This window comes from Salarias fasciatus, unplaced genomic scaffold, assembly GCF_902148845.1.
Source record: "Salarias fasciatus unplaced genomic scaffold, fSalaFa1.1, whole genome shotgun sequence".
NCBI classification, from domain to species: Eukaryota; Metazoa; Chordata; class Actinopteri; order Blenniiformes; family Blenniidae; genus Salarias; species Salarias fasciatus.
Window position 1 is genome coordinate 426,205 of NW_021941385.1, and position 15,294 is coordinate 441,498.

Below are 15,294 nucleotides of genomic sequence, written 5' to 3' on the forward strand. Positions count from 1 at the left end.
CCCCAACTGTTTCTGCTGCTGTTACTTACATACTGGAGGCCTTGACCAAGTAGTTGACTGGACGGTCCTCTTGGTTTTCCAGCAGCTTCAGATTAAAGACATGGGCCAGCGCCTGACCCTGGTCTGCAAGCTCTTCGGTCCTCAACATGGCCCTTGTGCAGGAATCAAGAACCTGGAACTTGTCCCCGCTGACAGTACGTTCACACATTGAAAACACGCACAAAAGCATTTTGTTTGAATGTGAGCATGCACTCAGGTCACCTATTAGTAGTACACCTTTTAACCTGCCTTCCAGAATTTTTTTCCCTCAATGTGGTCAATTGTGGTCATGATTTTTCTGAAATCCGTTTTGTACATGATGCAGCTCGGCTGCACCATGAACCACTTACTCCGACTGACTAAGTTAATGTTTTTTGAGAGATGGTTGGTTTGTTGGTTTTGGGAAATTTGGCCACAACCAAAAACAAATACCGCTCTGCCATGACATGGACCCTGTTTATCAATCAGACTGTTAATTTTGATCAAGGTGCATGAGAAGAGAGAAGAGGATTCAACCACATCTGAGAGAACATACAACTTAGCTTATTCTCATTTATGGTGGACCAGTGAAATGAAAGCAGGAAAGAAAATAAATTACAAAATGTTCCCCCTTGTAGCACAAGTACATACTGATCATGTTTAATTTAATCAACTTTTTACTGAACCTTAAATAACTTGACAACCTGACAGTTCATCCATTAAAAGTCTCACTTCACTCTCAAATGGACAAAAGCCTCTCGCTTCACCAAACACTGAAAATGCCTGCTTCCTGCATTAGTTCACAAACTCACTCTCACTATGTGGCTTCGATGCCAAGACTGTTTCTGGACCAGTTGCTAAGCTTGCTGCATCACAAAAAGATCTGAAAACGGAAATCTGTTCAACACCCTGATGCAGAATTGCAGTAAAAAACTTCCACCATCAACCACATACAGGACGAGCTCCGGTCATTTACATCCATGGTCCAATGAAGGAGTTCATATGGATCTGTTCCGCCAATCTCACAAATGTTTTTCCATTTACCAAGCCTTGGGAACAGGATCCAGTTTTTCTTGGTACAGTCCATTTACTTGTAATTTTTCGAAGTAGCATCTCTCACGGCAGAGCAAACTGAAGCCCGAGATGGAAACGCTGCGAGGCAGCGGCTGCCTCTGTGCACGCTGCGCTGCAGTGCCACGTAGTTTCTCCAGCTCAGCTGTTCCTCGCCCCCTCCCTCTGCGGGAGTATTCAGGCCTCCCTTTCTGTCTGCTCATTGCCAGTGAATCGCTCAGGCTCACATGTTGCTCATGTTTCCTTGTGTTTCTCCCTTGTGTGATGCTTTCCTGGTAGTGGACTTGCTCCTAGTTTTGTGGACTTGTCTTCGCCTCAGTCCTTTGGACACCTCAGCTCAGATGTATTTTGTACTATATATAAATGAAGCTGAATTGAATCTTCAGAAATCTTCTTTATACATCACTTTAATTCTTCTTGTAACATATGCCAGTGGTCGGCAATTAGCGGCCCGCGGGCCAAATGTGGCCTGCCGAACCGTCCAATCCAGCCCGCAAGAGGATTCTGACACGCGTGAATGAATGAACGCACGCACGCACGCACGCACGCACGCACGCACGCACGCATTACCCCGGCCCTGGCCCTGGAGCGGACGCACGCACCCCGAATTGACAGTTCTCCCCCCAGGTCAGCGGGTGCATGCCTCTGTTGACGCCACTCATACCCCCCCCCCCCCCCCCCCCCCGCGATTCACGTGCCCAAAAAAAAAGTGGCCCGCTGCCAGATGTAATTGCGAGCCATGACATATGCATTTGCATTTGTTTGTGTTTCATAGAGCGGTGAATGTGTTACGCTATAGATGAATGCAATCTGTAACATGTTAAAGTTGCATTTCAATCAGAAGCCTCTCCTTCTACTCTGACTGCAGCACAAACCAAACGCCATGGTCCCACCCCCACTCATTCCCAGGCAATCATCTGCTAACTCACTCTTTTGGATGCATTCAGGGAACCTAGGAGACTACAGAACACCATTCAACCTTAAACTAAGTTAAAATAGCAACATAGATGTTACAAACATATTTTAGAAACAGTTACCATCATCACTAATGCAGGCCAATGAGCAACGGATCATCACGCACGCTTGACCACGGGAAAAAGACAGGAGAGGAGAGGACTGAAAAGCCACTGATGCTCATGGGAAGCTGGGGAACAAAGTCAAACCGCGATTGTTGTGGAAATTCTTTTGTTCTTGAAATACTGATTTTCTGACAAATCAACAAGTAACACTGTGATGAAAACGTGGTCTATCAAAAGAATTTTCCCTTATAGTGGAAGAAAAAACAAGAAATGCGCCTCACAGGCAATTTCTGTGTCCCCACCCTGATTTGTGCTTAATAAGCAAAAAAAGAAATCAGATTTTCTGTTTTCTGTGCAAAGGGTCAAAAAGAAATTCTTTCTTTGTGTTCACAAGGTTACCGTTTGTTAGTTTGATTTCCTGATAAATTGACATAATGAGATTCCATAAAACAGGTCATTTTTTCGCATTTTTGCTTTTGGACAAAGAACGAAAAAACGAGAAACGATATAATATTTTTTGTCCGGTAACATTAAGGTTTTTACATTTTCACCACACATCAAGAAAAGGTTTATCATTGTATGTCTCTCAAATTTGATTGAAGTTTGATTTCTTCACCCAGATCACAGTTTACCTGACATATGTACTTCAGCCTCAGGTCCATGATAAAATAGAGTTGGATTTGATTCTTATTTTAACTGCCGTATTGGCCCGAGTATGAGACGATATTTTCTTCCAGGAATGGTATTCTCTGAAACGGGGTGGTGCTCTGATGGAGGACTGGAGGGAGCCAGAGTCCCGGGGAGCTGCACTGCCTCTGCTCCATGCAGTGGCTCCGCCCCCCGTCAGGGGGAGCTAGTGAGCTGGACAGAGAGTCACTGCTTAATTCCACTGCGCTCCGGACCGCTCCGTTTGTTCAAAACCCACAGCGTGCGCTTTGCTCCGCTGCGTCTCTGTTCCGCCGCCAGAGAAGCAGAGCAGCGCTGCGCTATTTCGCATCGACCTCCAGAAGCTGAGCAGTCTGGGCCACACTGGCGTCTTTCTCTGTACATCCTGTAGAAAGGATGATGGGGTCATATAAAATGTTATGATTCTCCACTTCCAAAATCAGCGTCTCTTCATCCTGGTTGTTGTGCTTCAACACGCTGAATTTCGTGCAACAGGATGTTGACATTCGGGCCTTTCAGAATAAAATGCATACATGGTCCTGAATAGGCTATGTATTTTGTAGAAAACACGAAATTTATGGACAACAGCCTGCAAACGGGCCGTATATGCAGCTGTGTAAACATTTAGAAACGTTCGACTATAGTTTGATTAGAGGCAAAACAGAAGTTTGTCAAATAAAATTTGATAGTGTGTTTTAATTTTTGTTTGCCCGCTTTTTAAAGTGTATATTTTAATCAGTATGGTCTGTCTATTCGTGATATATCCGACAATTGACGAAAAAAAAAACGTCTTTGAACAGTTTAAAGTTTTTAATAAAGACAAAATGATTTTATTTTGTATAAAGCCGGAGGTTGTTGGAGTTCTCTTTCCCGTTTGGTGCATCTGAACTGTGGACATTTATGCGTACGGAGACCTGACGGACCGGACCGGAGAGAGAAATAGACCTCTGGTCTATTTTGGACTGACGGAGCGGAGCGGGGCAGAACGGAGGCTGTGGAATCAGCTACAGTCATTAAAATAGCAACGTATTTGCTGCGGCGGTCGGACCGGAGCTGAGCTGAGCGCAGACGGAGCGGACCGGAGGATGTGGAATTTAGGGGTCAGCCTGCAGCAGTGAGAGAAGAAGACTGAGCAGTGTGGCTGCTGGGGGTTTTCTGAGCTTCATTTCAAACAGCATCCAGAATACCTGCCTGTCAGTACTCGAGTATTTTAGTTGATGTTCAGGATGGAGGTGGAACTGATACTTGTGAGTTTGTCAGTTTGTTTTGAAGTTCCAACGCAGATGCTAATTCCGTTAGCATGTCAATGGCGTTTCCATTAATAGTTAGCATTGAGCTAGCAGCTCTGATTTTAAATACTGACTTGTTCTGTTTCTAGACAGTGATGTATGCTGTGAAGCATCTTGTGTGTTTGTTCACTTCTGTGTTTATCTGCTTTGTTTCAGTTTTACAGCCTTCAGGAGAAAGTAATAAAAGCTCAGAGCAGCTGAAACCTGCTGCTTCCTCTCTGAAGAACTGTTCTCTGCAGGCCAGACTGAACCCAGCATCCAGGAGGCTGAGTTATTCATGTTCATCAAGCTGAACTGAGCTGGAGTTTGATGGTTATAAAGTTATTTACATCATTAATTCAGTTATTGAACCTTTGAAGCTACTTAATTGTTGCTTATTGTTGTTTATTTTGAGAAAGAGAATATATTTTTTATAGTGCTGTCAGTTTTAATCGCATTGATCGCAATTAATAGTGATTAATTCATGGAAAACTGTCAACAATTAACTTTTTTAAAGTAGAGGTTAATCACAATGAAGAATCTAATCCTCATAAATCAGTCCCAATGTCAGGAAAAACACTATTATTCTCTTGTTCTTTTCTTTGACCCAATTGGCAGACCTCAATGGATTAATCGTGATTAAAACTGACAGCACTAATTTTTAATTTAATACTGCAGTAATATATATTTTTTTTTATCTTAAATCACATTTAATGTTATCTCTGTTGTGAGTCTTTGTGTTTATAATAATTGTACAATAAAAAGTTCTTTTATGAGTAACCTTATTGTCTTCAACATATTTTTATTTTCACAAAATCATATTTGAAAAATAGGGGTTGTCTTAAAATCAGAGTTGTCCTATATTCGGGCCAATACGGTACTAGTACTGTAAATGCACAGTCTTAGAGGCACTGAGGTCAACCCCATAAAACAGTCACCGAGTGCAGAGACAGAGGACAAGACGTGCACTCACAATCACACAAGTGATGGCGTGCTTACCTGCGCTTTGTGACCAGCAGCAGATTATTGAAGAGGAACAAGTAGAACGGCTGGTAAAGCTTGCGGCTTCGCATGGTCCTTGTGCTCTTCGGCCCTGCCATCACCTGCACTTCACCTTTCTTCAGCAGCCAGCGCGAGTGGGAAATGATGGGCACAGACTGCATGGAGATCGAGTTAAAGGGGACAAAAGGTCACGTTCACAATCTTTTCAAAAGGTGACACCGTTCACTCTCACCTCATCCACACCTCGCAAAGGATCACGGTCTGAGCCCGAGGGGCGCCACCCGCTGAAGGGCAGGTTTCCCTCAGTGCTTTATAGGCCTGGCGGGCCGCCAGGCTTTACTTGCCCCCCCGCCAGGCTAAGTGCCGGTGTTTTTTTTTTTTTAATTGTAAATATGTTTTTTTTATGAGCCAACACAGCGACACCACAGACGGTCTCTGGAGCTTTTAATGGCATCTGGTGATACGGTTGCAATGGCGACACCTTCTGGTCGATACGTGAACACACAGGGGTCAGAGGTGAGGCGTGTTTTCATCAGAGAGCCGCGGCAAGTTGATGAGGCAGAGCCGGCACGAGTTAGCATGTTAGCAGTTAGCGTGGATGTCAGCACGTCGTCAGAGCAGCCTTCTGCGAGCCGCGATGGGAAACATGGAACTAGCGGATTTAATCCAAAACGGTTGGTGTTCCATCCTCAGAATGATTCACTGTCCAGACGGTGGAACTGCAGTGCTTCTGTTTAATGAAGCAGAGCGAACATCACGCTTCATCAGTCTGGAGGATCCATTCATACACATTCTGCTTCTACTGCTTCACACTGCACTATACGTCTAACAGCAACACTGCGCCCTCTGCTGGACTGAAGGAGGTACTGCTGGACTGCTGCACTGCTGTGAACTCCATAGAAACAACAAATACTTAAAGAACATAAGAATATTATTAACTGTCAGCAATCTAATAATTTTTCTTTAGTTTCTCATTCATAAAGTAGACGAGGTCAGACAGTCCAGCAGATCCTTCTGACTTTTTGGGTTTTAAGCAGGAGGTGTCAGAAAAGTTACCACAGGGAGAACTGGCTTGTGGCGGCCAAGCGTTCATAGCGACGTCGCTTTTTGATCCTTCGATGTCGGCTCTTCCTATCATTGTGAAGCAGAATTCACCAAGCATTGGATTGTTCACCCACTAACAGGGAACGTGAGCTGGGATTAGACCGTCGTGAGACAGGTTAGTTTTACCCTGCTGATGATGTGTTGTTGCAATAGTAATCCTGCTTCAGCCTCTGAGTCCCTGTTTTTACACCTTGATCATGTTTGCACTTTTTTATTTTTGTTGATTTATTTTACCTTTAAATGTGAACAGCAATGCCTTGTTTTAAGATTCATTAGGATTTAACTGAATTGAAAACAATTGATATTTATTTTAATTGTATTTTTTGTGTTTGTTAAAACTTTATTTAAGACTATGCCTTTTTGTAAGACTCTGCATTTAAGTAAAGTTAATAAATGCTGACAATAACACAAAATAGTCATAATTTCAAAATTTCTGTCAACTTTTATTTATTTTATTTTTCTTACATAAACAGGGTGGACTTCTCTAACAGTCCAACCACCGCACTGAGCAAGTTTTCTGGGGGAAACCCTGGAAGGGTGCATAGGACCATATTATATGTGTAAGAATCGCACTTCTTGGGTGTCATATCATGAAAGAAAACTCAAATTATAAAACCACTTTTGCGGTCCAGTGTGTGGAAACACTTTGGCTTTTACAAAAAAGGAGATGTCCTCAATAAGCTGCTTGCTGTTTGTGGGATATGTAAAATACAGCAGCAACATGACAAACCTCTCCAACCACCTACTCAGGCGCGCTGGGATCTCACACGGTGCCCACTGTCCAGGCGCCTCTTCCAGCATTCTCGCTTCGGCAGCAGCACAAGGCAACGTGGGCTCTGCGGAGGCTTCAGGCCTCGCCAGCATGTTTAATTAGGGACTTGGCTCAGGCGAAAAGCATCACTGCAACAATTGCCAGGTTTATCTGCAAAGACATGCAACCCTACAGCGTGGTAGAAAATCCGGGGTTCCATGAAATGATTCAAACTTTGCAGCCACGGTACCAGACACCAGGCCGACCACACTTCTCAGAAAAGGTTATTCCTGCATTGCATGACAGTGTGAAAAATGAAGAGAAGCTGTGGCTCTCTCAAGCTGAACGAGCAGCGATAACGACGGATGGCTGGACGCCATGCTGAAATCATTCACTCATCGCATCGATCTGGAGTGGAAAATCTCAGACAAGAATCCTGCCGTCGTTACAGACAACGCCCAAAACATGATTGTGGCCAGTGCAGAAGCGCAGTTCAGTCCACACATGACCTGCTTCGCACATGCTCTCAACCTTGCCTCACATACGATTTTAGAGGTAGACCGTGTTTCGAGATTGTTGGCAAAAGTGCAAAAAATTGTTGGATATTTTCACCGCAGTCCGATTGCAGGCCATGTCCTCAGGGAAAACCAAAATTTGATGGATTTACCACAACATAAACTGATCCAAGACACAGTCACCAGATGGAACAGTTCATTCGATACGCTTGAATGTTTCCTGGAACAACAGCCAGCTATAATGGCAACTCTGACGTCCAAGGGTCTGCGGACGAGGGCCACAGACGGCGGCACACTAAGTGAGAGTGATGTGTGACGAAGACCAGCCCACTCTCTCGGTAGAGCTCCTCTTCAGGCAAAACTGCCGAAACGTCTGCAGCCATGCGAGGATGACCAACCCTGATTGCAGAGATAAAGAGGGTGATGGCCAAAGACCTCTCTGCACACTGCAAAGGCACCCAACATGCTCTCAACATAGGTCATCAATGTGGACTATTAATTGAAATCAATCTTGGTCTTGTGTCTCAATTGGCAGTGTGACGCGTCTTGTGTGGGAGCTGTTGTGGTCATGCTTGTCACTTCTCGCTTTCAGCTAACACCGCTGGCTAGCTTGTATGCGAAAAGGGGAGCCGAGTGTGTAAGTCTCCCTCTGCCAGTATACAGCCTCTCCATCTGCAAGCCCTATGTTAGCGGTTCCTCGTACCGAGACATGGTAACTGAGCACCTCACGGACTCAGGCCGAGCTACAAGGACTCGGAGGAGGTTGGCCCCCAGACATGCGGCATGCAGGCCCACCGGCGTGTGGACACGCCCTGGTGCCGTATGAACCAACCCCCAGCTATGGGTCAAATAGCTCCACTGCCTTGTGGATGTCTTGGGAAAGTCAAAGGCTAAGGGAGTAAACCCTACAGTAAATCCAGAGTGGAGCCCCGAAGGCGGCTGTATGGCATACTTGTCACCTTCCGGCAACTCCCGCATCCTGGTCTGTCCCCAGCCGCCTCGACTCTGTCTTGCCACTGGACCCGGCATATCAGGACGAGAGAGTGAGGCTGATCCTGCGCAAGTCTCCCTCACTTTAATCCAAGTCATGCGCAAGTCATGACATCATGATGACATCATTCATAAAATACCACAATTAGCATTTCACCATATAACATTTGAATTGAGTTTTTTCATATGGAAAATTAAGTACGATATCTGCAATAATAATAATGATAATAATAATAATAATAATAATGATAATAATAATAATAATAATAATAATAATAATAATGATAATAATAATAATAATGATAATAATAATAATAATGATAATAATAATGATAATAATAATAATAATAATAATAATAATAATGATAATAATAATGATAATAATAATAATAATGATAATAATAATAATGATAATAATAATAATGATAATAATAATAATAATGATAATAATAATAATAATAATAATAATGATAATAATAATGATAATGATAATAATAATAATAATAATAATAATAATAATAATAATAATGATAATAATAATAATAATAATGATAATAATAATAATAATAATGATAATAATAATGATAATGATAATAATAATAATAATAATAATAATAATAATAATGATAATAATAATAATAATAATAATAATAACAATAATAATAATAATGATAATAATAATAATAATGATAATAATAATAATGATAATAATAATGATAATAATAATAATAATAATAATAATGATAATAATAATGATAATAATAATAATAATGATAATAATAATAATGATAATAATAATAATAATGATAATAATAATAATGATAATAATAATAATAATGATAATAATAATAATAATAATAATAATGATAATAATAATGATAATGATAATAATAATAATAATAATAATAATAATAATGATAATAATAATGATAATAATAATAATAATGATAATAATAATAATGATAATAATAATAATAATGATAATAATAATAATGATAATAATAATAATAATGATAATAATAATAATAATAATAATAATAATGATAATAATAATAATAATGATAATAATAATAATAATAATAATAATAATAATAATAATAATAATAATAATGATAATAATAATAATAGCTCATGGTGGCTTTAGCTGATCGCTGTCGCATTACTTCAAAAAATAAACAGGCCAAAGTTTTGTCCACTGAATTTTCTGTGTATGAGTAGTAATCTCTTGCACTTTCAGTTTACCTCACAGTAATTTAATACAATGCAATATTGTTGTTCTTTCAACAGCATCGGCTTCGGAGCTGTGTGCAGCTTCACAGAGCAGATGTTTTAACAGTTCACACATTCTTACATCCACAGCTGCAAGCAATGAGAAATCAGGAGGAAGCACAAAGCCGTCAGGATTCACAGGAGAGGCCGCAGGCGGGTTTCATGTGATACGAACAACAGACTGCTGTTTTTTGACTTTATTTTTGTGACTATATGTTGAAATACATTTCTTATATTGTAAATGTAAACGAGCCACCTCCTTGTAAGAAAAAAAGCTTTGGATGCTCTGTTTGGCGATTCCTTCACTGAGAGAGAAAGAAAGCCAGGCTGGCAGGACCGAGGTGGTAAGGTACCGAGCAGGAATGCCTTGCCTGTGACTGAAAGTGCCATGAAGTGGTGGAGATCTCCGGGGAAGGCGTTCCCTGGACTTTCAACACTTGCTCTGTATCCCTGGCACCAGTGTGCCAGCAGAGCCATGCTTCAGTACTGCTGGTGACGTAATGAATGCACAGATCAGTGTCCTACTGCCAGACCGTGTTGACCAGTTTATGTTTTTGAAAAAAAAAACCCTATAGTGTCTTTTTCTATTGGTAATACAAAACATCTTTTTTTTCAAAGGCACTGGAATGTAACCCAGTGCTCCTTGAGGAACACCAATCTGACAGTTGGTGGAGGTCATGAAAAGGCATGGATGAACAACAGTGTTGAAAATCCTGCGTTGTGGTTGAGTGGTGTGGCCACAGCAGGCTGACCACGGAGCAGCGAGTTCTGATGAGCTCAACTTCTTAATGTCGTGTGCATTCTGGAGCCTTGCACATTGTCCACGGCCGACCAAACTCCTCAGAAGGAATGAAGGTCCAGCCGTGACTGCATCCACATCTGTGCATTGTGAGAGCATCCCCGATTGGCAAAATCATTTTTGTTTTTATGTTTCTTTTTTTCAAGTGAAACCATTACTGCTGTGGTGACAGAGGTCAGGGACACCTGGATTAATCAGCTCGTCCTGTCGTGACAGACGGGGAGCAAAGGAGCTCCTGAAGCTCAGGAAGTGGTGAAGTTGTGCAGAGAGTCCACAGAGGAGTGAAACGCAGGTTTGTTTGTAGGTTTCAGGGAGAAATGTGAGGCTCAACAGGATGAAATGTGATTGAATTGAATTTATCTTAAGTATAGCAGCCAAATTCTTCATTGAGAACTTTGAACTTGCTGGAACCCTTTGTTGTCATTTTGAATCTCTTCTTAAAATCTGCACAGTTGAGTCTCGTATGTCTCCCTGAAATACGCCGATTACTTTCCGTGACTCAGCACGAACTGCAGTGAGACTGGGTTGTCCATGCATGTGAGTGCTTACATTTGAACATGTGAGTCAATAGATTTCTGCTGGTATGATGCACAACAGCAGGATTTCCTAAGGCTCTGCTATTCCCTGTAGTTTCAGATTTACAGTATAATACTGTTTTATCTCATCTTGATGTGAAGAAAAGAAGCAAGTTATGAATGACTGGCAGTTGATTACATCAGACAAACAATGACATGAAGTGTGATTTACCTTAGATTTAAATTCCAGTGTTTTCTCGATACTGATCAGCTCCTCTGTGCGGCTCATTTTCCGAACACCCTCATCACACTCTCTCACAATCTGTGGAAGGAACAGAACTGAAGCATCAGTTCTCAAAATCAAGTCAAGTCAACTGCCTTGTTCATCCGAGTTTAGTGACTTTAGTGCTTTCAAAAATGCTATTAAGATGTGTTCTAAATTAAATTAATGAAATATTTTTAGTTTCTTTCAAACAAGTTGGACCATTAATCAAACAAACTTGATGTAAGTATTTTGAAAATACTAACAAGACTTAATAATAATTAAAGTTTTCAGAGTGAATAAAAAGAAGACCAGGACAAATGATACGTGATGTGGCAAACATTGATCAAACCACATTTGACATAGAATTTTGATTCTATAGGATCACAGCAGAACATTAAGGTTTTCAGTTCATCTGTAGTTTTGCTGTTCCTGTGAGTTATGACAAGAACATATATATATATATATATATATATATATATATATATATATATATATATATATATATATATATATATATATATATATATATAACTACTTAACTTTAGTCTTTTTTGAAGACTAACTTACAAGTCATTGGATTTGATCAACTTTCACTACAGGTTTCAGAATGTCTCTCCATCATCCATCCATCCCTCCACCCATCCATCCCCTTCTCTGAATCCATCCACTCCTCCATCCATCCATCGTCCATCCATCCATTTGTCCATCATCCATCTATCTGTCTGTCATTCATCCCTCCATCATCGCTCCATCCATCCCACTCTGATTCGGGGGCTGGACCCATCGTGAGGCAGACACAAAGAGACGAGCACACACTTCCATTCATGCTTATGGACAGTTTCAGACATTGTCCCATATTCTCCAACACCTTGAAAGGACTCACCTTCTCAAGCTGCTGATGTGCTTTCACAGCAGAAGCTTCCCTCTCCGAGTCCTCCTCAGTTTTTTTCAGGATATTCTGCACAAGGAGATATGTTTTCAAATAAAAACAACAGAACACTTAACCACATTGTTTCAGGCTTCGATGTTCACAAAATCCATCACTCAATGTTGAATTACTTGAAAAAAAATTACTGCTACAAGATGGTAGAAAAAAACAGACAAAACTTTGATGAACACATCAAACCTTGATGCAGGCGTTCTAACAGACCAGAAACGGAGCCATGGTCGACTCATAACATGGTTCTTGAATGAACAGTTCAGGCTACTAATGGTGAATAGGAAAAAGAGATTTTGTCACTCCTTGGGTTCCTCAGCATCACATGAGTCTACCTGTGGTGTGTTACTGATCCTTTTAATGATGAAGATTATATTGGGATGGTTCTAGTATCTTATCAAACAGGTTTCTTGGAACATGTCATCACTTGGGTTGTGGTGGATCTGCATGAGTCGTACATCTACTGAAACTGTGTGACGCCATAATGTCAGCGTGGACCAAGTGTCCTGGATTCTACGGAATGCTGATGAATAAGGGAAGCTCTCTGGAAAAGCAGAAAGGCACTGCCTCTGAGCCTGGTTCTGCAGGTTTCTTCCTTTCAAAAGGGAGTTTTTCCTTTCCGCAGTTGCTTATACTTGGTCACGTAGAACTGTTGGGTTTTTCTCTGTAAAAGTAACTAGAAATGACTGTGCTGTTCTTGGAGCTATATAAATAAAGCTGACTTGAACTGAATTGATTTATCTAAAAATTAGGGCTGTCAATCCATTAAAATATTTAACTGCAATTATTTGTATGATTGTCCAAACAATAATGATAATAATAATAATAACAATAATAGGGCTGTCAAAAATAACGCGTTAATTGCGTTAATTAATGTATGTAATCAATCTCGTTAAAATGTTTAACCAGTTTAACGCATGCGCATCATGACAAGCCTCACCTCTACCAGCGGGTGGCGGTAGTGCCCCCGTGTGGAATGCAAGCTGCCTGCAAGCTGCCAGCAACCGAAGAAGAAGAAGAAGAAGAAGAAGAAGAAGAAGAAGAAGAAGAAGAAGAAGAAGAAGAAGAAGAAGAAGAAGAAGAAGAAGAAGAAGAAGAAGAAGAAGAAGCCTCCCCTCAGCGTCGGCTGATGGAGAAGCTTTTCCGGCTCTACAGACTGTTTCTCTGCTCCTTTATTACGGATTATTCAGAGAAAATGAAGCACATACCCTGTCAGTACATTATCATTAAGTATTAAAGTTTATTTAGCCTTTTTTTCTGTTTCTGAATCGCGGGGCGGCGCCGGAGCGATGAGTTACTTCTGTCTGCAGACCTTCTCCTCCTCCAGACAGTCTCTCTCTTTCCACCAGTGTTTCAGTCTTTCGGTGTCTTTAGTGGAGCCATCAGGCTGGAGCTCCGTCTACTTTCACTGGCTGCTGCTCGGACGTCCGCGGACCCCAGCGGACAGGAATTCATGACAATCTTTACGTCACGCGAACCAACGCGCAGCGCACACCCACGTGGACATGTGAAGCTGGACGGCAGCAGACAGGAGGCAGAGGAGGCCTGGCGTCAACTCATTTATCAGAACAGAAGAAGAAAGCAGTATGGAGGGAGATCAGCCGCTGGCCTCATGGATTCTACTGGTTTGATTAAAAAAATGTTGAAGCAGTTTCCTGTTCTCCACACAAAAAGGAACACTGGCTGAGAATGACCTGTTTAATTGTGCAAAAAAAAAGTGTGGTATCTCTTAGTTTTACTTTTCTTGTGGTTCTGTATTTGTTACAGACCTGAAAATGTAACTGCTGCCAAAAGCCAACTGTAGAGGGACTGCAGAGGGAGCGCTGCACACACACACATTATGGTGTGCATGTTTTAGTTTTTTGAATATTTATTTTATTTGGAGCCTTAAATATAAAACACATCACGTGTTAAATATATAATCATCTCCTGTTGTTTTTGTTAATGCAATACAGGAGAAAAGTGCATATTTCAGACATAGTTGGAAATTGCGATTATGTGTGATTAATCATGATTAATTAATTTGTAAGCTGTGATTAATCTGATTAAAAATTTTAATCATTTGACAGCCCTAAACAATAATAATAATAATAATAATAATGATAACAATGTGTAACCTGTAATGAAAGAGCAAATAACCATCTTGGCGATTCGGGGAGGCGGGTTTTAGGAGCAATTCCACCAATCACTGACTGATGATGAGATGATACAAGAATGACATCACATTGAACCAGCCAGCGCCGTTTGACGGCTGCTGCTCGGGGCGGAATCCATACCGCCCGTCGCTATCTGGTTTATGAGCACACTGCAGTTAAGCTAACACCCACAATATTGGCTGGAATTGAAGACTGATGAAGCCTAGAAACGTACCAGGAGCTCCACTGCGTATTTTCCGGCTACGCCACTGTCCTCCACCACATTCAGGACGCATGTTGTTCACACTACCAAAGACTCACACACACCTCGGGAAGCGGTCTGAGTCACAGTGAACATGCATTAATATGTTTGGGTGCCTGTTCCCACTTGGCTTTAGGGCTCATCACTTGTGCTCAGATCAGCCCAGATCATTTTCCTGCCAGGTGGAAACAGAGCCTGAGACTCACCTGGACAAGCAGCTTGAGTCTGGTGATCCTCTGGAAAGGAAGAATGAGGAAAGACGTGAAAGACAGGCCTCTCACACAGGGATGGTTTTCCAGTGAAGCCATCGTGTCCCGGAATGGTTGGTTTCCTTCTCTGCAGACACACACACACACACACACACACACACACACACACACACACACACACACACACACACACACACACACACACACGTGTGAATATAACAGCATAATGAATTTTGCCAAGTAAAAACAATCCAACCAAGCTGTTTTGGATTCCACAGTTATACATTCAGAGCTGAAAAGACTTTCCACAACACGCTGTCATGATGCTTGAAAATGCTTGTTTAGAATTAAAGTCCAACAGTGTCTCCATCCAAATACTTGTTTAGCAGGGTGTGGCAAAGCTGCATAGTTACTCAGGTATGTGTAATTAATGAAGAGGAACATACACATTATATTCAAAGTCAACCACTCCCTTCACGTCACGCTGATCAAACCTGTT

At 41.3% G+C, this 15,294-nt stretch overlaps 1 protein-coding gene across 1 annotated transcript in view; it reads right to left on the minus strand.

Moving 5' to 3' along the window:
• The window catches only part of LOC115385423 (ephexin-1-like), a 38,213-nt gene that overhangs the window by 7,750 nt on the left and 15,169 nt on the right, over window positions 1-15,294 (minus strand). The window contains exons 8-12 of the mRNA XM_030087413.1: window positions 14,793-14,922; window positions 12,136-12,210; window positions 11,220-11,309; window positions 5,042-5,199; window positions 30-188 (exon numbers count right to left, since the gene is read on the minus strand). Coding sequence (XP_029943273.1) covers window positions 30-188; window positions 5,042-5,199; window positions 11,220-11,309; window positions 12,136-12,210; window positions 14,793-14,922 — 612 coding nt within the window. The remainder of the gene's footprint in view (window positions 1-29; window positions 189-5,041; window positions 5,200-11,219; window positions 11,310-12,135; window positions 12,211-14,792; window positions 14,923-15,294) is intronic.